The sequence below is a fragment of the Tauraco erythrolophus genome, chromosome 7, assembly GCF_009769465.1.
Source record: "Tauraco erythrolophus isolate bTauEry1 chromosome 7, bTauEry1.pri, whole genome shotgun sequence".
NCBI lineage: Eukaryota > Metazoa > Chordata > Aves > Musophagiformes > Musophagidae > Tauraco > Tauraco erythrolophus.
In genome coordinates, this window is record NC_141471.1 from 36,426,252 (window position 1) to 36,450,357 (window position 24,106).

Sequence of the window (24,106 nt, forward strand, 5' to 3'; positions counted from 1 at the left end):
TTTGGGGTGGTTTGTTGTTGTGTTTTGTTTGTTTTGGTTTTTTTTAACAGTCTTGTCATTCTTGCTACAGGTGCTCTATGTGTTTCTGGACTGGAAAATTGTATGCCTCTGAAGTTTAGTAGTAGTCTTTGGTATTCTTCCTGCTTGATCACTGAGTTCTTTTGCCCTTGAAATTCTAATGCCTTGAAACTTTCCTCAGGTTAGAGGTGAGGGGAGAAAGAAATTAAAATAAAATTACTGGTTTAGATCTTTAATGCTGAAAATTTCACTCTTTAATCTACGAGTGAAGAAGGTGCATAACTTTTGAATCTGCAAGTGTCTATTGACAATGTGAAGATCGGTTTTTATATCTATCTGTACATACTTCTTATTCCCTGGGTACTTGATTGGTACCAGCCGAAACCTTGGTGGGTGATGTCCCTTCGTGCTGTAAACAGTAATATGGGTAGTTTTTATGTGTGACGCAAAATTGTAAGGGTATGTGAAGTCTTAAAGTTATTGAGGATTATTAAACGAGTGTCACAAAAGTTGCAAGGTGAATATTTGTCACTATGTGCACAGGCAACTTTTTTTATGCTGGGATTTTGGAGTGCAGTTACGTACTCAAAAGTAATGCATGGTGCCATTAGCAAATAGTTGCTTTTCTCTCAGGTTTCAATAGTACAATGGCTCATTGGAATTAGCTTTTACTGGACAAATATATTGGCAGAACTGACAGCTACCTATATCTTATGGCACAAATGTTCCATTCATGAATGTAGTTGAAACAACTGTTTATCAAGAAGCAAAAATACTCTAAGTGCATCCTACATCTAATTTTACATGAAACCAGCATTATTAGGGGTTGATACAGCAATACATCAGTGTCCATGACACGTCTTGCCCCTTTTTTCAAGGCCAGTCTTGTTCTGAGCTGTATCTCCATGCCATGCCTCTGATTTGTGTTCTCCCTTAACCAGCTATCTAGTGCAGTTGCTAGTTCGGTGATTTCTGTGCTCGAGCAGTGCAGAGGGTGGAAGCTGAGCTTCGTCCTTTTGATGAGATGACAGCACTTTTCAGAGTGGCAAACCAAAACTTCAAGTGTGCAGACTAAGGAAAAGAAAGTAAGGAAAGGATAAGAGGAGAGTCTCAGCTGCCTTTTCTATCAACAACAGTAGCAAGAAAACATCTGAACGTACTACCCTGCAGCCTCCTTTATAGGATATTTTGAGAGGTGTGGCAGCCCTGCCATGGCAGGAGGTTGTGTAAAGAACCCAAGGGCTTGTGAAAAAGAAGCCAGAGAAAGCCTACAACTCACCCCAGGTCCAAAATGCTTGATAGTATCACAGCATTTGGTTGTGTTGCCAAACGTTTTAAAAATTTATTTTTCTAAGGAATATTTAAATAATATTTCTGTTATGCTACAGTTTTTATGGTACAGCTATGTATTTCCTATTTCAAATGACATCCCAAATCCTCCCAAAGTGAGCTGCTTGAAGTTTTGTGAAATACGGAATCTCCTAAAGGTTGGTTGGTTCTTAGGCTGGCTGCATTGAGTTTGGGGATTTTTTCCTTTTTCTTTGGATGGCAGGGGAACATATAACCTCCTTTATATAAAGAACTTCAGATTCGGCAGGGGGGTGGGGTGTGGTGGTGTTTGTTTTGGTTTTGAAATCTTTTGGTAAATTATGAGACTTGAGTTTTCCCAGCTGTAATTTGTCTCATGAGTGTTTACCAGCTGATTTCACTAGGTAATTGGTAGTACTTCTGTGCCTACGAATGATTGTTTAACGTAGGTAGCAAAAAATGTTCAAGGTCCACTCCCAAACAAAAATTCTAATGAAGAAAAATGGAAAGAAAAAGAGTATATTGCTTGCTGTCTCAAAAGCTAGAAGCACCACAGGTCTCAATACAGCTGAGTTCCACAACCAAGGAACTGGCAGGCAGACATCTTAGGGAAGATTGTCTTGACTCTCTAGTTCTTTTTGTTGCTTTCCTTGTCTAAATAAATAATTTTTGAATTTCTCCATAGTAACCTTAATGTAATTAAGATATCCAAGCATTGTCTCACAATTGTGTGTGAAGAACAAAAAGTGCTGAGTGGTCCCACATTAAAGAACCTTTGTTTGGGATGAATGGATGGACAGACACACAGATACTCTACTGAAATGCACTGAGATGGTTCTTAACAAGCTACTTAATAAGTTAAGATCGCAGAAGTTTGCTGATCTGTTTTTAATGAAATAATTTAAAAAATAAAGCAGCATGACACAAGGATGTAGAGGTTCTTGTAATCAGCGTGGTGAAACATCAGTATCCTTGGCACCCAGTAACAAGCCTAAGTTTGCACAGTTGTCTGTTTTTCAAAGTAACTGCTAAATACTTTTTTTTCATTAACACAATCATTTAAAGGGGCTGGCTAGATAGATCTAAATTCTAATTGAAAAATATTTGCTAATGCAGAGGTTACCAAGTTGCGTCATGTCTGTGATGTGTGCAAGTTGCCTAGGAGACCAAGTGCCTCCCGTGCAGGTACGTATTCTGGGGGTAATTGCTGCTGTTGCGGCCTTTGCTTGTGGGAACCTCTTCAAGAAGTTTATTTAGAAAAATGACTGCATAAAATTTAAGATTCCAGTGTATTATATTTTCTTAAAACCCTTTTTTTACTTCCTCAAAATACTGAAATTAATGGAATGAGCTAAATGTCTAAAACATTTTTACTTAATTGGTGTGGTTTTTTAAAGGTCATGTAGAATGTCTATTGAAATCTTTAACAATCCAAATACAACCTTCTGACGTGGGATTGTGTCCTTTCATTAGTCTGTGCTTTACAAAACACCACCATCTGCTATCTGTGGGGTTTGATTTCATGTATTTGATAGTATGTAAAATACTTTTTCAAAGGCAAGAGTGAAATGGGAGACTTTTTTTATAGCAACTAAGAAGGTGAATTAGACTTTTGCAATGTTTCTCATGTAGAACAGACTGTTACTGAATTGATGTTTCACCAAATCTCAGTTTGTCTGGGATGATGCACATGTGCATTTATATCTGTTTAAAAATATCATTTAGGTTATTAAAATGAGGCCCAAGTTAAAAGAAAAAAAACTCCCATTACATACATAAATGAAATCGCATCACTTAAGCACCAGTGGCACTACGTGCTATGGAATTATCTTATCTGTAAGTGATCTTAATTACTACAAATTTCCCAATTATGTTTGTCAGTACCTCCAGCAAAAACTTTTCATTATTAATTGACCCTTTCTTGCATATGAGCTTGCATTGCCCTGTGGCATTCGTCAACTTTCTCTGTTCAGTAGATGTCTAATCGTGTTCTGTTTCTCTGATAGCAAAACTGAAGAGAAAAACGTTGACATTTTTATATGCTTGTAAGCTAAGATTAATAAGATGCAAACTAATTTTTACTGTAGCATAATGTATGGTCGTGGTTAGAAGTTTACAATAAGGGAGTACTGCTTGCATTTGCTTTTAAGTATATCAGAATATTGATAACAAATGTGGAGGGAGGAAACAATTTGATGGAAACTGTTTCTGTTATTCTTTACGCCACTTCAATTCTTCTCATTTTTAGAATAGCTAGAAATTGTCATTGACCAAATGCAAAGAAATAGAACGACTAACTGCTCCTTCAAAATTATGATTTGGGGTCTAAAATATTAAAAATTATTTCTAAATTATTTATCCTTACATTAATAAAGTGGCCATCTTCAATTTACATAGGTATTTAACAGAGATGAATTTTAAAGCACTTGTCAAACTTGTAAGGATTTAAAAAAATGTAAAGGGTCACACATTTTATTATTAACAGAGGGTGTTGAGAGAGACTGTCAACACCCTATGCGGCATTAAGCTGTTGCCTTTGATGTGTAGGCAGCACCTTAGGTCTCACAGAGCTGTACCGTAAGTGAGTGTCCATATGTTCAACCCACTCTGATGTGTTCAGAGATCTTGGGCCAGCAGCATCCGTATGCCACATCACAGCCATAGGAGGTAAAACATGCCATCTGGATTTCTATTCCTTTTATTTACCTTGTGGCATGGCCTCTTTACAGTAGCAGAAAGCCTCTTCCCCCCCCCCCACCCCCCCCTCGCTATTCAAAATTATTTGGTAGTTTCCCATGGAAAATTTGGTTTGACTCAGTCTTTAATGAACATAATTCCAGACTCTTGGGAGGGATGGGAGACAGGAGAGGGTTTTCTGAATCCAAAATATGTTCCGGTACTCATACTCTGACAGTGAAACAGTGGGTGCCTGAAATGCCTTTCTTAGCCAAGAACTCCATTTCTTAATTACAAAGTCTTTCACCTTTTGTATATGTTCCCAAGTAAGTATAAGCACAAATTTGAATCCAAGCAGATGCTGGGGTGCTAATAAGCTGAACAGTCTCCTTATTGCAGAAAATATTTGCTGTGATCAAATCGGGGAATAAATCCTCAATTTTTAAGATGGGAGGTAGTTCATACGACAGGTGGCCCACAAAAAAAAATTACTTTCGATTTCCTCCTCTCAACACCTTCACACTGACTGTTTCACAGGCAATCTGATACTGAAGCACAATATAGATGAACATTTGTAGCCCTCACCAAAAGCTGCCTTGTTCAGAAAGCTGGCTCTGCTCTCCAAACGCAAACTGTATTTCAGAGCACTGTTTTTAACAAAGATCTTGCTCAGACGAGGTACATCAACCCATGGCACAGAAGCTCTGCTTGTTCTGTGTGAACCAGGCTTACCAGAGCTCTCGCTCCATTTTATTGGCAGTGTTGGGATCTCTGGCACCAGTGAAACGTACATACAGATAAGGTATCTCAAAGATGGTCAATTTTGTGCGGCTCCTGTGTGGCAGCGTGCTTCTCAGTATGCTTGAATTCCCTGTCTGCAGAGCTCCTTGTGCTACTTGATTGTACCCCTACTCCTTGATAGGACAAGGGGTAATGGTTTTAAAATAGAGGGAGGTAGATTCAGATTGGATATTAGGAAAAAATTTTTTACCATGAGAGTTGTAGAACACTGGAACAGGTTGCCCAGAGAGGTGGTGGATGCTCCATCCCTGGAGACGTTCAAGGCCAGGTTGGACGAGGCCCTGATCTAGTTGGAGATATCCCTGTTCCTTGCAGGGGGGTTGGACTAGATGACCTTTGAAGGTCCCTTCCAGCCCTAACCATTCTATGATTCTATGATTCTACTTTCAAGGTCCCCTTTCCCCATCTGTTTCTTTTTTGAAGTTTTGGTCATAGGAGGAATTTTATTTTCCCTGGAAAAGCAGTCCTGACTTTTTTGTGGGGTTTTATTTTCCTCCGCCACCTTACCTGCAGATGTACTGACCGCAGTGATGACTTGCTCCCATATCTCTCCTGCTTTTGAGAGGGACATATTCGTGTTCAGATCTCAGAGTGACAGAATCTGCCTGTTGTATTGCGGTGCTGGCTGCTCTGCTGAAATTTCTTGTACATGTGGCATAGCCACAGGACAAATGCCCAGACCATATGCCCTATCACCTTGTTTAGATACTGCTGGAAACCTGAGAGTCTCCCTGGTGTTTCAACTCTCTCTGGGGGATATTTTGGCAAAACACCGCCTGGGTCCTTGTGACATCTCTCTTCACCTTCTGCTTAACTGTTGGTGGCTTGCCCAGTGCAAAACAGTCTGGAGATTTCCTTGAGTTGCTCTACTGTTTTTGACAGGCACCCATCAATTTATTGTATGGAAAAAGCCTACCTCCTTGGGTCTCGCTCTGACGGTCTGAGGGCTCATAACTTATGCAAACACGCAGAGCACAATTTAAACATCAATTTCCTAAAGCTCAGTTAAGAAAAACGTACTAAGTCTTTTGCTCACGTATTCAGTCACTACGTGACCGTAATGTTCGTATCAAGAGCAAGTAGTCAATTTACACAGATAGTGCAATATCAGAAATAGTAGCCTGTGGTCTATTTACTACAGCCTCCAAACACATTGGAGTTGTTTCAGAATAGTGACATTGTTAGTGGCACATGGAGAGGAAGTGGGAAATGAAGGTTGCCAGCCTAAGAACCATCTTTGGTTACCAGTCCTTCCCAAAGCTGGCCTCCTTTTGTCTTGAACTATGAACAAAACATTTATTGTATTTTATAATGGAAGAGCTTTCAAAGAACATCAGTGAGTTTGAGGTAAGATTTATGATACCAAGAGGCAGCTTTCATGTTCTAGATGAAATAAATCTTTCAAGCTGTTCTAAGATAAATGGCAACAGTTTTGTTTGTGGGTTTTTTTTGATTATTTTTTATTTTTAGGATCAACAGCTCTGGATTCTCTCTGAAACACAAAGATAGGGAATGTCGCTGCTGTGAAGTTTTACAGTCGAGTTCCTTGATGCTGTAACTGGGTCATGTTCTTCACATTCTCTGTAGATTCCTTCATTCACTAAGAATGAAACTCTCCGTAAGTATAAACTCACCCACTGAGGGAACTTAGAGGTTCAAGATCTATGACAGGTGGTGGTGATAAATCCAGGGGGGGTGATTTCTTTGTTAAATGTACACATTATGGGACAAGCCATATAATGCATTATGCTAAATGTGTACATTGCATCTTATGCTGTTTATGCTCTTTACACTTGCTTCAAAATGTTCAATATTTAAGCTGTTTGTTGAAAAGTATTTAAAATGGATTTGTTTACAGTAACTTCATTTTATTCAAACTAGAAATTATAAACATTTGAAATAGAGAAAAAACATGGAGAAATGGTCATGCTTATGCCAAAATTGTATCTTCAGATATGTCTTTTCAAGTAAGCATTATACAAAGACTGTAACTTTGGTGCATATTTTTTTGTCTAGTTAACAAACTCAACACTAGAATTTTAAGACAGGAAAATAATTTAACATTTGAATTAGTGCTTTTCTTTTTGCTAGCATCTTTGCCATCAACTCAATCTGTAATAACCAAAGAACCTTTCTTCTGCAGTAGGACCTTGTCTGTCAAAGCCAAAACTGAGAGCTTTTTTGCCATAAAGCTTGTCTGTTTTTCCCATTGTATCAGTCAATCTAATAAAAGATCTCTTTTCTATAAACTTTGCAAAACTAAACAGGTAATCCGCAACAAAAGGAACACTTTTCACCTGGCAATAGTCAACTTGGTTACAGCTTGTCAACACAGTTACAAACCACACTGTGTCCTTTTACCCCTGATAAAAAGCAGAATATTGTTGACTTTCATTATATTGCTTGAATAAGGAATGAAAGCCAAGTCGTACATGATTTTGCTTGCATCTGTTTTACATAGTACATTTTATTTGTTTACATTGCACAACAGCAGCATAGGAAGTAAATAGGAATGTATATCAGCTAGAGCATCAAACTTGTGAAAATTAGTAAATTGCATGGTTTGTTATTTAGCATAAGTGGGAATTTAAAGGTTAAACAAGACTATGGCAGCAATTGGAGCCTGAGTAAGCCTTACCAACATACACTAATTACTCCTAGTGAGACTGAAGTGACGGCAGTCCGCTTACCTTCCAGGAAGATAGCCGTGGTACTGTAGGGTAGGCTTGTTGTTTATACACAGGAAAAAGGAGCAACTAAAAAAATGAAATTCACCCTACTACTACAATCGTAGTGTTAACATGGTTAATGTTACTGTTGTTGAAAACTTGTGCCTCTGAGCTAACATGTAGTAGCAGCACAAATATACACTGCCTTACACTGCAGCTAAAAACAAGGCTGACGTAGACTGTATCGCACAGAAGCACCAGCACATCGTTACACAGGACCCGTATCACAGTCTCTTCTCAACGCAGCGGTGTCAGCTAAGAGCAATTGGAGACCATCACAACTGTGCTTCTTGAGTGGCTGCGGTAAGGCTCGTTTTTTAGTTTGGGCAAGCTGGGGGAAATTTTTGTAGGTCAAGAATATGACTGTACTGTATACTTTGCCAGGATGTTGTAGAAGTATTCCTATACCCACGACATAACTCATGTGGATTTGGCCTCTTTGAATGCATCTGTACTGGGCATGCCATTGCAGGGCAGCGGAAGTGTGGTTCCATGGTGTAAAAAAAGGGATCCAAGGCAGGTTCCCCTTGCAAAAGGAGGTCCAGAGCTCTCCCTGGCTCCAGCTTGAGCATTCGTGAGGTTTTCCCTACATCTGCCAGCTGAGTGCCAGGGAATCAGTGACCAATCACAACTGCCCCTCGCCTACCCATCAGAAACATGGTTGTCTAAGGTAAGGTCTAACTAGTAGCAGCAACTCAGGGCAATGTGAGAGCAGGGGCAGAAGACAGGAGGGCTTGGGGTGGACATGACTTGTTGGGTGGTTGGTTGTGTCAGCGCCCTTTCTGTGGCACCACACCGGTATGTACACGCGTGCCTATGCCCCAGCAGTGCAGTTTGCTGAAGATGCCTTCTCAGGGTGTCACAGCAGGGTGCGAGGGGTGACCACCAACCCCCCGTGGCGGCTGTGTGAGCACCCCCCGTCCGCACGTATCCTGGCGCGGGGTTTGCCCTGCCCACATGGATACGCTGGCACAGACCTCCTAGTCACAGGCCGGTTTCTCAGCCGCAATCTGCGCTACAGACACGGTACGTGCTGCCGAGCGCGCTCCGCCCGCCGCGGGCGCGCAGCCGCCCCCGCCCGCCCCTCACCGTCCTCTCTCGGCGGCCGCTGCGGCGCTCCCGGCGCCCTGTCCGCGGGCGTCGGGCCGGGCATGGAGCGGCTGCAGGTGGACGCGGCGGCGCTGGAGGAGTACGCGGAGTACCGGCGGTGAGGGCAGGGCGGCGCCGGGCCTCGCCTGCCGTCGCTGGGGAGGGGAGCGGAGCGGAGCGGGGCAGCGGGGGCCGGGCGGCGGTTGCGGCCCGCTGTGCCTCGCGCGGGGTCGGTCTCCGTTCCGCTCCGCCCAGGGTTTCCCGTTCGGATCCGTGCGGCCCGCGCACCGCGCCGCTCGCCTCCCGCCGCCCGGAGGCCGCCTCTTCAGGGTCTGCGGCCGCTTCGTTGTGTCACACGGTCGCCCCCGAGCCCACCTCCCGCCGTGTACCGGCGAAGTCGGAAGTGCCCGGACTGCGGGCACCGCGAAGGTGCCCGAGAGCGGCTCTCCTGGCAGCGCGGCCTGGAGATGCGGTGCCAGAGGGCGATCCGCCAGCGGCACCGCTCTTCCAGCGAACGCGGGCTTTCGTGCATCCTGAACTAAGTTTTGCAGGGCACCGCGAAGGTGCCCGAGAGCGGCTCTCCTGGCAGCGCGGCCTGGAGATGCGGTGCCAGAGGGCGATCCGCCAGCGGCACCGCTCTTCCAGCGAACGCGGGCTTTCGTGCATCCTGAACTAAGTTTTGCAGGGTGTAAGCGCATGCCCTTGCGCTCCTACGTGTCTTTGCTAATCTCATCGTTGCTCCTCTCCGAAGAGTTGATCGTGAACAAAAATAAACACAAACTCAGTCGTTGTACTGAAGCGTGGCCTTAATTTAGCTTAGGAAAACCTTGAGTGAAACATCAGAGGCAGTAGGCACAGTGGGATTTCTTACATAAGTAGTTACGCGCTGATTCAGTGGGCGCCAGCAGGACTGACGTGCAAATGACAGTGATATGTTGATACGTTACTCTGGTGTTGTGCCGTACTGGCAATGTACAAATGCACAGAGTATTTGGCAAAGAATCACTTGTTCAGTATGTCTTAGCACACACAACAAATAATAATTGAAATGTTTACGGACACCAATAAATAACCTTCAGTGTAGTTAAGTGCTGCAGTTAAGTCTAAATTATATTTTGTAGGCTTTACTTATTGTCTTCAGTCATCTCCACAAATGTAGAATCTGGATGCTGCTCCAGAGTTCCGGCTGTTTGGTGACTTTGAATTTGAACATAGTGATAGCTTGAACTTGAAAATGGGCTGATCCGAGGTGTGAGATACAGCTGCTATCAACTTTAGGTACAGAAACTGGCGTAGTCTTCTTGCAAAGCAGAAGACAGCTTGGATGTATTGTGTGTTGCTTTGATGGCAGTGTAGTTACCTACTTGCAGTTGAATAATCTTGCTTAGACTAGACTAAGGTAAGATAACCTGATACAAATCTGCAGTACAGTTAGGTGTAGATGGGTGAAGTGACTTGCCAGAGGTCATTGAAGAAGCCTGAGGCAGAGCTGGCTGGTTACACAATCTTTGATGCTCATTGCTTCTTCTGCCATATGGAAAGGAGCTTGGTAGTTTGCTTTATTATTTTTTTCTGTCTTTCTTACAACCCTGGTTTTCAGTCCGCCAGAGCAAATTTTTTCAAAGAACATTATTTGCAAAATTTCTCTAAAATTCAGCTATAATTCTGTTAAATGTATGTCACTGGAACAGTATTATGAAAAATAAGACAAAATAAGATGGACAGGCTGGATCGATGGGCTGAGGCCAATTGTATGTGCTGTGTCCTGCACTTGGGTCACAACAATCCCAGGTGACGCTACAGGCTCGGGGAGGAGTGGTTGGAAAGCTGTCCGGCCAGAAAAGGACCTGGGGGTGTTGGTTGACAGCTGGCTGAATATGCGCCAGCAGTGTGCCCAGGTGTCAAGAAGGCCAATAGCATCCTGGCTTGTATCAGAAATAGTGTGACCTTCAGGAACTTCCAGGGCTAGGGAAGTACCCCTGTACCTGGCACTGGTGATGCTGCACCATGCTATGGCAAATACTGTGTTCAATTTTGGGCCCTTCACTATAACAAAGACATTGAGGTGCTAGAGAATGTCCAAAGAAGGGCAATGAAGCTGGTGAAGGATGTAGAGCATGAGCCTTATAAGGAGCAGCTGAGAAAACTGGGGTTGTTTATCCTGGAGAAAAGGAGGCCAAGGGGAGACCTTATTGCTCTTTACAACTACCTGAGAGGAGGTTGTAGTGAGGTGGGTGTTGGTCTCTTCTCCCACGTAACAAGTGACAGGACAAGAGGAAATGGCCTCAAGTTGTGCCAGGGGAGGTTTAGATTGGATATTAGGAAAAATTTCTTCCCCAAAAGGGTTGTCAAGCGTTGGAACAGACTGCTTAGGGAAGTGATTTAGTCACCATCTCCAGGAGTGTTTCAAAGATGTGTAGAAGTGGTGCTTAGGGACGTGGTTTATTGGTGGACTTGGCAGTGCTAGGTGAACAGTTAGACTCAATGATCTTAAAGGTCTTTTTCAACGTTCTATGATTCTGTGATATTATTTGAAAAAATACCTTCAGCAACCTACTTTTATTGTTTTCATTTTCTTATGTTTTTTTTTATTATGTGCTTACAGAATTGTAGGTGACGATGATGAAGGAAAGCTCTTTACCCCTGAGGAATATGAAGAGTACAAAAGAAACGTATTACCAATGCGGTTACAGAACAGGTTGTACGTGAGCTGGAGATCACCAACTGGCATGGACTGTAAGCTTGTGGGACCGGAGACGCTGTGCTTCTGTACTCACCGGTAGGAATCTTTTAATTTCTTTGAACTGTTTTATTTTTTAAAATAAGGAAAATGTAAAATGTTTCCAGATACATTACAGTACAGTATAGGCAAGTTTATTTAAGGTCTAAGGGTTGAGAAAATTCGGTTTTAAATCATAAGAACTGTTCTTAAATCTAAATCTCAATATATTTTTTTGAGACCAAAATTTTTTTGTAGTCTTCAACAATCTCAGCTTTAAGGCACAAGTTATCATAGATCAGATTGATTCTGATAGTGGTGTAAAAATGAAACATAAGGATTTGTGATATCCATATAATGAATGGATGTAAACCCACCTGATATTATGCATTTAACCAAAAATTAAAAACAGTAATTAATATAATTAAAGATACTTCAAAACAGAACTTGGCAGATAAATTATAAGCCTTTCAGTTAGTTTTCTGATGAATACTAACAAAGTTATAAAAGTTATTATTTTTACCTGTTTCAGGTATAAACAACACAAAACGGACTATGAAGTGATTCCCAAAGACCGTCCCATTTGTGTGCCTTGTAGAGTGAGCCGTTGTCTGTGCCAGTCCTATCACTATGTCCCTCTAAATGGCACACAGCCCATCCGTTGCAGATGCAAACACTTTGCCGATCAGCACAGTGCAGCACCTGGATTTTCATGTAACTCTTGTAAGTTACTGATGGACTTGCAGCATTCTTTGCTAGGAAACTTGACAGGAACAGCATGTTAGGGATCTGTGTTCTGCCCAGAGTATTAAGCATGTGCTGCACTTTTCACTGATGTGTGTTTTGATCCTTGCAGAAGGATGGGAAATGGGAAGGAAGACATCACCTTTTGCAGAGGAGGGTTTAGAACAACATCCTTAGCCTCTGCAAGTTCTGTGAAGGAGCATAAGTCTCTGAATGATTGGGTTAGGTACATATGGAGACAGTCACCTAAAGTCAGGGAGTATGAAAGCACCTCATTTGCAGTTTGTCATTTCCACTGCTGCATGTGTGTGACTTTTCTACTTGAACTCGGTAGTTTGAGAGAGGGAAGTGTTGATCTCCGTTCCTCTGTTGCCTAGTTGAACATAATGTTAATGTATTTTTGTATCTTCTCTTAACTCAGTAAGTAGGAGCACTGTGTTCCCAAATAGTACTATTGTTAGCACTCGAACAAAGCCATTCCCGAGCATACAGATTGTGGGTCCGGAAATGCAATTGGGAATGGAGTTTCAAGCAAAAGGTTTGAGAAGGCATTAAGAGGAAGATTTTGCTTCAGTTGTTCCGAGGTTATCGTAATGAAATAGCAGTAATTATTAACCATAGAAACTAAATAATGCATAAAGGTGTTTTAGTTAGAAACCTTGTTACATAAGCTGAAGACTTTTTTTTTGTTAGGATTCTGTACTGTTAGTAAATTTCTTTCTGTCTAATTTGTACAGGAAAAATAATAAACTGCTTTCGCTGGATGAGAATCATATCCCACAGAATAAAGCAAAAAATATTTATATGACAGCCTTTCAAGAATTTGCTTTAAGTAATGTGAAAGTCTTAAATGTGCGATTGGATGATTCAGACTGAATCCTTAGAACGCAGTGTTTTTAATAATCATTTACGTTATGCACTTTTTCTAGTGTTTCTCAAAAATACCTGACACTTCGGAGGGCTTCAAAGATTACCCAGAGAAGTGCCAACACTTGCTTCTGCTTTGGACCTGGATTGTTTTAATATACTGGTATTAGTCTAGCCCAGTGCTGTGTAAATCTAATGTGATAGATGAATTAGAGATGTACTCTCTTTGTAACTGAAAAAATACTGCTGTTGCATTTTATATATCGTATATACTTTGTTCTGTATCCAAACACAGAGCTCTGTTACCGAGGAGTGCCCAAAATGGTATGAGAAAGCCTTTAACATTTCCAAGAATGTGATCCTTGAACATATTACCCAGGACTTATAAAAAATCTTTCTTGGTTCTCTGCAAAATGAACTGTAACTAGGAGTTGGAAGCAGGGTAATTTTTGTAGTGAAACGTTTGTAAAATCGGTTCCTCAATTTCTTATTTGCATCATTGCTCCAGCAGGGCCTTGGTGAGAGTCTCAGCTGTAGCTAGGGTAGATTGATCCCGTCACTCTGTGTTTCTGAATGTCACGTGTCATTTGTATAACTATTTCAGTTACATCCTGTGGCTGTGTAAGCTTAAATAACCCCTGAAAGTCAATCTAGTGGTGCTCTTATATAGAACCTATTTTGCTGTTGCTACAGCCTCTGTTCGCTACTCAGATAATTTTGATAATTTTAAAAGGCATTTAAATTGTGATTTGTATCATAAATTGCGATTTGAAGTTTTCTGGCCATGAAACGTTGACACGTGCTGTACACCTCTGGAGATAATACTGCCAAAATGCTGGCAGGTTTTCGTCTTTACCCAGTGACAGGATTTTTTCTCTTTTTAGTCAGGGAAGGGATGGAGAAGGGTGTTATTACTGGCAAGGAGCACAAGTTGCAACATAGGAAATCCAATTAGATATTAGGAAAGAAATGTCTGCTCCAATGGAACACCGACATTGGTCCAGGCTACTCAGAGGGGTGGAATCTCTGTCCTCAGAGGTACTCAAAACTTGACTGAGTGAGAATCTGAGACTGGATGACCCCTATGATCTAATCCCCACATTCATCCTTTCTCCTCTTTTATACAGTATTTTGATATCATGATGGAAAGAGGCTGTAAAAGGTTTCGGCAAAGACGGCTGATTGCTTTGCCCCTAATCACATATGTGCTTCCAGATAGAAAGCATAGGTGGATGTTTTTGCAGTGAGGGAATTCTAGTTTTTGTCAAGATCTGTTTAGGGAAACACCATTTTGTCTGCAATGAAGTATAAATTCCATTATCATCTCACTCATTGCACTTGTTTATTTGTTAATTAGGTTCCAAGTGTTCGGGCTTCCACAGTTGCTTTACCTGTGCATGTGGTCAGCCCACACATGCTCATGAAACGGTTGTGGAAACTAAACAAGAGCGCTTAGCCCAAGGAAAGCCTGTGGGGCAGGATGTTCCGTATGCTGCTATGGGAGGACTGACTGGTTTTAGTTCACTAGCAGAAGGCTACATGAGACTCGATGACAGTGGAATAGGTAAGTGCAGCTGAACTGAGCTGAAATTTTAATTCTCCAAGTGGTTTGTAAAAGTAGTGATTCAACATAGACTTTCAAAGTTCGAAGGCAAACTGGATCAACAGGAGTAGGACTTAAAACAGACTTTTTTTTTTCCCCAGCAGTCTTTGAGTGTGAAGAGACCACTATGACCATCTTGCCCAACTTCCTTTAGTGAATTGATAAAAACACTCTTTATCAATAATTCTGGTGTTCAGCCCAGTAACTTGGAAGTGCAAGGCATCTTTTAGAAAGAACTCTAACTTCTGCATTTCTTTTAATACTTCCATGTTCTATTGACATTAATCCTTTAGCCTAATACTGGCCAGTTTTTTCTTGGTTATATAGTTACAGCATTTTTTTTTTTCCAAACTCAAAGGTTAATAGCTGTTGAGCATAAAAAAAAAAGAGGTCATTTGTAGAAGACAGGTCTGTTAGTTGGCCTCGATACCTCTGCTGCTCTGTGATTTTGTTACATTTAGTAATGGACACATTTTGTCCTGAAATACTGTTTTATTTATTATTGCCATGTACTCATTATTTCTTTTTTAAATTCTGATCTGGTTTCCTGGATTTGTCAGAACTTTAGAGCATAGCCATAGTGATTAAAGAGACAAAGCTTTTCATTTCTTTTGGAGCCTTTTTTGCTTTTATAAACTTGAGTTTATGGTGTCTGCACTGAGTGTTGTAGATACTTATCTGTAGCCTGTTTTAACCCCATCATGTATGTTCTTAATGGATCTCATGAAGTTAATTTTTGCTTTCATTCCACTTGTTTTCTAACAGGGGCTCCTTCTGCTGAACTTTCAGAATCCACTGTTACCAGCATGGATCATCCATTTCTAAAAGCATTTCAGGGACCTCCTACTTCTGCTCAGACCATCTCACAGATAGCAGGTGCTTTATTAGTAGGATAATACTATTTCACAAAATGTATTTAATATAAAATTAATTGGTTTTATTTATGAGTCGAAGGATGCTTAGGGCTAAAATCAAAGTTAAAAATTAAAATGGGTATTGAAGCCTTGGTATGTGAAAAATTAGTACAACATTCAGGTACTTGAAGTACTTAGAATAACTGTTTTGTTACTGCTTGTTACTTTTGGTCATGATGTGCTTTTTTTCCTGCTAGAAGCTCATCATATCTGAATGGATTGTACATATTCAGCGCAATTCTGTGAAACTGACTTGTGCCAGAAAGTCTATTCTGTGTGGAATTATGGATCGGTTATGCTCATTTAGTATAAGAATTTAGCAATTAATATAACTGTTGAACTCCTCCAAGACTATTTATAATAGCTGCTAGCCTAGACTAAAGAGATTGCTTTTTGTTCCCAATTGCTGGGATTTGTTACTTGCCAAATGTAAAATGTGACTAATGGAATAGTAGGTATCATGACTGTAAAAAGTTTTGGGTTTTTTTTGTACTTAGGTTGTTCTAGTGCCACAAGGCAAATTTCTGATGGAAAGCATTCAGAAGATGACGACATGGCTTACTTTGAAAAACGTTATCAAGAACAGGCAAGTTACTACTTTTATTGCTTAATTCAAATACATTTTCACAAGAGAATGTCTAAAAAAGATAAACATATTTTTAAGTGGTATATAAATGCATTATATCATTTGTTCTCTTCCTGAGAAAACCCTAGCTTCTTTAAATAAAGTTTTAAATACAATTATGAGCTATTGCAGGATTTCAGAAGTCAGTCATGTCTGGGATGGTATTTACCACCTTAACTGGGCAGATTTTTATTGAGATTTTTATTTTTCTCCCTTGCAGAAAACCAAAATATTTTACTATATGACAAAACGAAACAACAAAGCAGACTTACAGAAAGTAACCTGTGACATTTAGGAGTGTGTGTTTGCTACCTCATTTATAAAACTTTATGATGTTCTTTTCATTTTGCATATCTGTGTAGTTGGGCTAAATCTGGTGAGTCTTTCTTAGATGAGCCAAATCACCCCATTAGAGATGCCTCTTTCACCCCACTGACTGTGTCGTAAATTTAAATGCCCTGTGGTGCAGATTACTTAGATGTTTGAATACTTATTCTTTCCCCACATTAGCTCCTTAGCTCCACCATCTCTGCTGGAAGTATGTCTTGACTGTTTATGAATTCTTTTGTAAGGCAATGTTGCATAATCAACTTTTAAAATCTTAACTGCTGTTACGCTCGCTGCTTGCAACAAAGTGTTTGTTCATGAGAAAGCTGTTCTAGCTCTGTGAAATTTTAAATAATTTTCTTTATTTTAGAAATCATCACAAAATATGGTAAGATGTCACAAATATAATACCAGTTTATAGGAGAAAACCTGTTACTATCTGTCGTGGTTTAGCCCAGCCAACAGCTAAACTACCATAAGGTCAGTTCGCTCACTCCTCCCCCTCGGTGAGGTGAAGCGGAGAAAAATGTAACAGAAGGCTTGAGGGTCCAGATAAGAACAGGGAGAGATCACCCACCAACCGTGGGACTCAGTTTGGGGACAAATCAATTTAATTTGTTAATGGTTTGTTCAGAGAGGATAACAAGAAACAAAGCCAGATCTTAAAAACACCTTCCCCCCCAACCCCTCCCTTCTTCCTGGCTCTGCCTCCTCCCCCAGCAGCGCAGGGGGACGGGGAATGGGGGGTTGCATGTCAGTTGGTCACACGTAGTTTCTGCCACTCCTTTCTTAAAGGAGGAGGACTCCTTACAGCTTTTTCCCCTGCCCAGTGGATCCCCTCCTCACGGGACAGCCCACAGACTTCTCCAATGTGAGTCCTTCCCGCAGGATGCAATCCTTACCCATCAGATTGCTCGAGCGCGGGTTTCTTCTCCACAGTCACGACTATTTAGGGAGCTGCCACCTGCTCCGGCGTGGGGTTCTCCATGGGCTTCAGATGCCTCTGCCTCATTGTCAGCCTCCAGAACCTCATGGAGACCGTTCTCTACGACCTCCTTCAGGCACAGCCATCTCTTCTCCAGCATGGGGTTCTCCACAGGCTGCAGGTGGATCTCTGCTCCACCGTTAATCTCCACGGGCTGCAGGGGAATCTCGGCTTCAGCACACCCCGTCCCGCTCCATCTCTACTCACCTTGGAGTCTGTGTGGCCGTTTCTCTCAGGTCTCAGTCCTCTCTCTGCTGTAGCCTCGGCAGTCCCGACAGGACGAACTCGGTCCAGCAGGCGCCCTGGGAGCGGGGTGCTTTGGAGCAAATCCAAGCCGTGCTCCTGCAGCCATCTCCAGTTGGGTAGCGGCAGCCTAGTGCAGGCAGCTGCCCAGCCAGGGGCCCAGCCCCTGCCTCCCCCATCTCTTCAGTGGAGGTTCAGCCTCCATTCAGGCTTCTTTGTCCCCATCTTAAATAGTGCACGCACAGAGGCGCTGATTGGCTCGGCGCCGGCCTGAGAGGATGGGGTTCCGACCTGGCCAGAAGTTGGTCCGACCGGTTTTGGAGCTGGGGAAGCTTTTCACAGCTACTTACAGGGGCCATTTCCACAGCCCTTCCCATGCTACCAAAACCCCATCACGTAAACCCAGCACTACCAAATCCAAATTGTCTCGTTTCTTTTTACCCCTAAGATTTTCTTTTCTTTGCAAAAGGTAGTAGGAATTTCAGATACAAACCTCAAGCCTCCAAATACAGAAAAATGTTTTAAAATGAGTTCCTGTGTAGACCAATAACAGGATTTCTTAGCAGTGAGCTCATTTGTAGACACCCAGATCAGGACTTAGGCCTTGCTTCCTTTTGACACTATTTTATGGAGAAAAAAAAGTATGTTAAAATATTATGTTATTTCTTCATTGCATTTTTGATAGCAACATGATAACCTCTGTTAGATGAGATGCAAAAGTCCATGCATCCCTTTTATATAATTGCTCTAAATAGAATTTCATTCACTAATGTAACAATACTCGAGAACAACTGTTGCTTCTAAAAACAACAGATGTATTTGTTTGGATTAATAGTCTTACTACAAAGTGGCAGAGTTAAATGTATGTGTGTTGGTAAATCATACCATTCTGTAATAGCCTACTGTGTAGAAAAATCTTCTGAGAGGAAGACATGACGTTGTGGGTCAGTGAGGAGACACTGAGATCGAGGTTTAGCATCTACCTCAGCAACAAACCTCTGTGTGATTCTGTGCATGCTGGTTAGTCTGACTGTGACTGTTACACATCTGTAATAAAACAACTTTACCTTTCATTGCCTTAAAGATAAACCCATGAACATTTGTGAGGTCCTTTGGCCCTGAAGGATACATAAATACAAAGATTGACATCCTCAGAGATAAAGGCAGCCCTTGTTTGAATAGGGGAGGAGCTGCAGAGCTATAGAAGTGCTCCTTTGTCCTATGGTGCAAAAGTAAGCAATGCTAGGTTGGGTTAATAATGATCTGTAGCTCTCTCCATTGCATGTATCATCACTCTGCTAGATTTACGACTGGATGTAGAGATTTAACGTTGCATTACTAGCCGACTTGCAAATTAATGCTTAATCCACTGTTGGTGTCTTTCTTTGTTACAGCTGAAAAAGGAGAAGGCTGCTAAACGGAAAGAGAAAAGTCCAAAGAAGCCGTGAGATTAATAAAGAAATGTTTATTATATGGCATAGTGCTAATCCTTATATTGAAGAGTATGTTTTGCTGTGCCTACCTGCATACTTGTATTTCTTTGTTTCTTTATTCTGGTGTTTTGTTCTATTGCTGAAATTAAATTTTAATTATCTTGTAATAAAATTGGTACTTTAATCAATGCGTTTCTAATCTCTGGAATTGTTATATAGATATTCCTTTGAGAATGGAAAATAATATTTAGAGATTTACAGAACGGTTAGTTAAGATCTGAGAGAATAAGAATGTATTTAAGTATTACATTGCAGCAGGGCAAAGAAAATACATATCCTATTCTTAGACTTTTATGACGCACTTTCTTTATTTGTAGAGTCCTGATAACTCATCTTGTTAATGGGCTTTTACATGGTGGGATTTGTTCTTAGTGTTTTCTTTAAATGCTTTTTTTTTTCTTTCTGTTGGTTTTATCACCTTTACATAAAATTAAAACATACCCTTCTTCTCTCATGCTTCTCTAGGCTTTGTTTGTGCCAACGTATACATATTTTTTACACGTGAAGTTCTGTACGCATGTAAACACATTTCCACACACACTTAGTAGCTACTTGAAGGGATCCTGCTTGTGTACTTTATCCTGGATTTCCCTAGTGGTACCATTCTCCCAATTTTTTTGTCTGGTACTGTCCATAACAAAGATTCTATTACACTAAACTTCTGAAAACATTAAGAGGAAAAGGACATACTATTTATTGCATGTACACAAATAATTATATAGTGTTTGATATACACTTACTTATCCAACAGGTACTCTTTTATCATGTCTAATCCAACACAACTGAGTCCCTCAAAGAAGGGAGATGTGCTTTTGTGTTCTTTGTCCATATTCATAGCTGTGGCAGCATACGTTGTGTTAAAAGTAGGGGACAGAAAAATTTAAAATTAGGTAACTTTTTGTGGTGGTTTAAAGCTGCGAAGCAGCACAACAAGAACTCGGTAACTGGCAGAGACTGCAGTTTAAGAGGCAAAAGCAGAGCCTGAGCTAACTGCATTTGTCGTCTCCTTTGAAAACAGAGAGGTCTAAGTCGGTTTGTCCTTGAAAATACTTGAAGATGTCTCTTGGACTGAAGGCTTTTCAGGTGGTATGTGTGTACTGAGAATTCATAGCAAGAGTTGGGAGAAGCTGACAAAGCTCTGATTCCCGTCAGAACGCCTCTGTGTGCCTGATGCCTCCATGTGCCTGATCAGCAGAGGAAAAGAGGTGATGCTGAATGCCTTTGGAGCCGGGCAACTTGCTTTTTGTTCAGATGCCAGCTGTGGAAGGGGAGTTCTGGGGAGAGCATGCACGTCGTACCATGACTCATGGAGGTGGTCGGAAGCTGAGTGAGAAGGGAATGGGAGGCTCAATTGCCCAAATTCAAAGATTAAAAAAGGCCATTTACTGAGCTATACCACCATTACTACAGCCGCCAATCAGAGAGGGTAATCTGTTACTTTAATTTAAATGCATAATATATCAAAGTGTCTAACGAATGTTTTAAAAGTACCTTTACCTTTAAATTCCACACTGTAACATGCTGCTTTAACTTAATAAATAAAATTATTAATTTGAGCTTTCTCTTCTGGTCCTAATAAGCAATCTTTTCTACAGATACCCAGTAAATGGGGATTTCACAATACAGTTACAATAAACACATGAGTGTAAATAACATCAGTAAATAAATGGTAAATAAACATACAAAAATATTTTTATTACAGTCTTTAGAGAGATTATTACAAGCTTAATAGCGGAAGTTTGTTCTACTTCCATACTTATCTCTGTAGCTATACCCATTAGGGAATGCAGTTCCAGAAATCTATATATATATTTCAAAGAGGAGGTTTCTCACAGCAAAATATTAGCATAGACAGAGGTTTTAACAGTTACAAAAAACTCGTATTTTGTGTTTCTTTTTATACTGATAACTTTTTACTTTTAGGAAATAATGTATTGAGCTTTTATTGAAATTTTGATTTAAAAATACTTGTTAGTTTTAAATGTTTGCTCTGCCAAATTCAGTCTTACTAAACTGTACTTTGATCATCATGAACTGGTTTTATCAAAGTAAATTTTTAAAAATTTTATTCTGTGCTTAAACTTATTTAGAATTTTCACTTAAATTATACAAAAAAGTTATTACATTTATTTAATGATATTTCTTTTTAGTTGGAAAACAGGTGAGATCATAAAAATATCAACTGTGTTAAATACTGCTCAGAAATTCTAAACATTTTTTGCCCATATTGGTGATGTCCAAGTAAAAGAAACTCACTTTCCTTACTAGAAGGCGTACTTTTGACTTCTTGGTACTCAATGCAGTACATTTTTGTAGAATTTTTATTCATATTTATACATGAAAAACCACATACAATATCTCTTATAATGTTGCTAGCTGTGAAAACAAGACACTGATGTCATGTCTTAGTGAAATTTGCACTTAATTGAAATTATTTTTATCCTAAAAAAAAATTAATCATTTTGTAAGATTGAAATTGCAACCTTCAATTCTATTGAAAAATCTCTTTATACTTCTATTAAGAAAATTCTTGTAAAGGTAAAAGCAGAGACAAAATGCTAGTATGTTTGCCATTAACAGTGGTCATTAAATAATGATCTCAGTTTAACATGTACCCGTTGATGGTTTGTTTTCCTGAGAGCAGTCATGAACTTTGAGCATAGTATCGTGGGACAGGTAAGTTATTGGTTCATCTGTATGATTTATTAGTGGATGTATATCTGTCGTTCAGCTAGACACATTAACCGTTTCTGACTCTAATCCAAGGAATCTGGCATAGGAGAAATGATTTGTTGTCACACATGGAGTGCTCTGAGCTGTTAAAGCTTAATTGCGTAGGTCTTGGGCAATGCTTAAGCACTACTCATTTTTTAAATAGCTGGCTTTCAAATCAGTATTTTGCCATTATTATAACACTCCTAGAGCGTAGAACAGCATTTTTTCACTAGTTTTTAATTATCCTATGAAAAGGCTTGGATCTACCTTGGTTATTTATGATAGTGGAGACTGGTCAGTGATCCTAAGTGGAGGCAAGGGGCTCCTTCCCCTTCTGTGCGTCTCTGATAATAAATATAAAATGCGTCTGCCTGTTTCAGGTTTGGGAGGAAGGGGAATGTGATGTGTGAATTCACAGCCAGCACAGCCAGTAACGGCATCCGTGCGGAATTACTTTGTCAAGTTGTCAGTGTCTTCACAGCATGTTGTGCATATTAAACGGTTTGCAGGTCTCATGTCTGTATGTCCCTGGAGTCTCTCCCAGTAGTTTAGTTACAGCCATGTAGCCTAAGGAAAGAGACAACTTTGCAGGTAGTGATAATATTTTTTCTTAGCATAAATGCAATTTAAAACAACAAAGCTTTTCCAGTCTAAAAGACCTTGCACAGGTGTACCTGCCTTTTTTTTTTTTTTTTTTTTTTTTAAAAAAGAGACTCCTTTTGTCTAGAGGCCCACTCTTGCTTTAGAGCCCTTTCTGGAAGAGTAAATCTTTATTTGCTTTGCCCTGGTTTTAGCCCTAATTTTACATTCACTGTACCTGTGCTGGTCAGCCCCGGCTGAGCACTCAGCGCATGTACTCCTTCAGTTACCTCCCTAGGGAAGGGCCTGGAGCCAAGCCTAAGATGTCGCCGGTGTGACACTGGCACTCCTGCCTCGCTCGTGGCTTCCTCGGTTTTCCTTTTTATGTTAAATAAGACAGGAAAATTGCCAATCGCCGTTTGTGAAACCAAAAGATGAGCACGGACACATGGCACCAGGGGAACCGGATGAGCACGTTCAAACGGTCTGTCGAGGCCGGCGCGGAGGCTGCCGCCAATGCAGGAGCCTTCCCGCGGCTGTTTCGCTGGAGCTCCAAAAGCAGGATCGGCGTGCGCTGATCGCCGCCCTTTTGCGTGGGGAAGGACGCACCCGGCCATACCATGACACTTACGGGTTTGCACAAAACACCTGAGGCCCACGCCCCTGCCGGGGCTCCCGCTGCTCCCGCGCCCCACTGAGGGAGCAGGGGCACCGCCCGCGCGGGCGGCCGCCGGCGGGGGCCCGGGGCAGGGCTAAAGGAGTCGGGGCTGGGCGCGGCGGGCGCATGCGCGGGGCCGGCGGCGGGAACGGTGCGGTGAGGCCAGCACATGCGGCGGCTGCGGCGGGGTCTGTCGGTCGGAGTCGGCCCGCTCGCCTGAGGTAGCGCCGAGGCCGGTCCGCCGAGGGGACGCCGGTCCGCCGAGGGGAGGCCGGTCCGCCGAGGCTTCCCAGGGGACGCGGGGCTGCGCGGGGAGGCGGGAGCCCTGTTCTTCTGGCGGGAAGTCGCGGCCACGTGAGCTTTGTGGCGCTTCCTCGCGTAAAAAAGCGTTTTCCAGGAGCGAACTGGGTGCCCCTGGCTTGGCCGGGAGAAGGGCTGAGGAAGAGCGTGGGGGTGAGGCGCCAGGAGAGCAGGAGCCCGCCAAGCCGCGCACCCGTGGGGTGTTGAGGGTGGGGAGGAGTCGCGTGGGCCGCGTGTGCGTCGGCGCACCGCGGGCCTTTAATTTCTCTTTTAACTACAGATATCTTGTAGTGTTTCAGAGCCTGCTGCGATGGATGGAGACACAGAGTGTAGCGAAGGTAATGTGAGGTGGCTTTTAAAACAAACAAACACCTGTAATCTTACACTTGAGAATAATTTTTTTTTTTTCTTTACTCTCTCTCAAGTTGAAGATGTTGTGGGCTGCCATGTTGAAGATGCGGTAACATTTTGGGCACAGGTGAATTCAGAGAACTACTTGATTTTGATTTTAATTTTAGCCCTTCCCCCCCCCCGCCCCAGCAAGTTTCTGTAGAAGTGAGAATAAATGATAACGTTTGATGTTGGAGAAAATGAAGTTAACTGGGACCTAAGAATTGCAGGTATTATTGTTCCCTTTTAAACTGAAATCAGTTATTCTTTTCCGTAATGTCAAAAAGGATTGTTCATCCATCCATTTGAATTGTATCTAGGTT

General features: G+C 41.6%; 2 protein-coding genes across 2 annotated transcripts in view; both read left to right on the top strand.

Moving 5' to 3' along the window:
- Nucleotides 1-8,683: 8,683 nt before the first annotated feature.
- FAM221A (family with sequence similarity 221 member A) lies at nucleotides 8,684-19,096 on the top strand. Its single transcript, XM_086614990.1, has 7 exons — nucleotides 8,684-8,739; nucleotides 11,227-11,400; nucleotides 11,873-12,063; nucleotides 14,309-14,515; nucleotides 15,320-15,430; nucleotides 15,966-16,054; nucleotides 19,043-19,096. Exons 1-7 carry the CDS (start codon nucleotides 8,684-8,686, stop codon nucleotides 19,094-19,096), a joined length of 882 nt encoding a protein of 293 aa, XP_086471116.1.
- A 4,607-nt stretch (nucleotides 19,097-23,703) lies between these two features.
- The window catches only part of STK31 (serine/threonine kinase 31), a 39,453-nt gene continuing 39,050 nt past the window's right edge, over nucleotides 23,704-24,106 (top strand). The window contains 2 exon segments of the mRNA XM_009983315.2: nucleotides 23,704-23,731; nucleotides 23,819-23,871. Of these exon segments, the coding sequence (XP_009981617.2) occupies nucleotides 23,704-23,731; nucleotides 23,819-23,871 (81 nt within the window).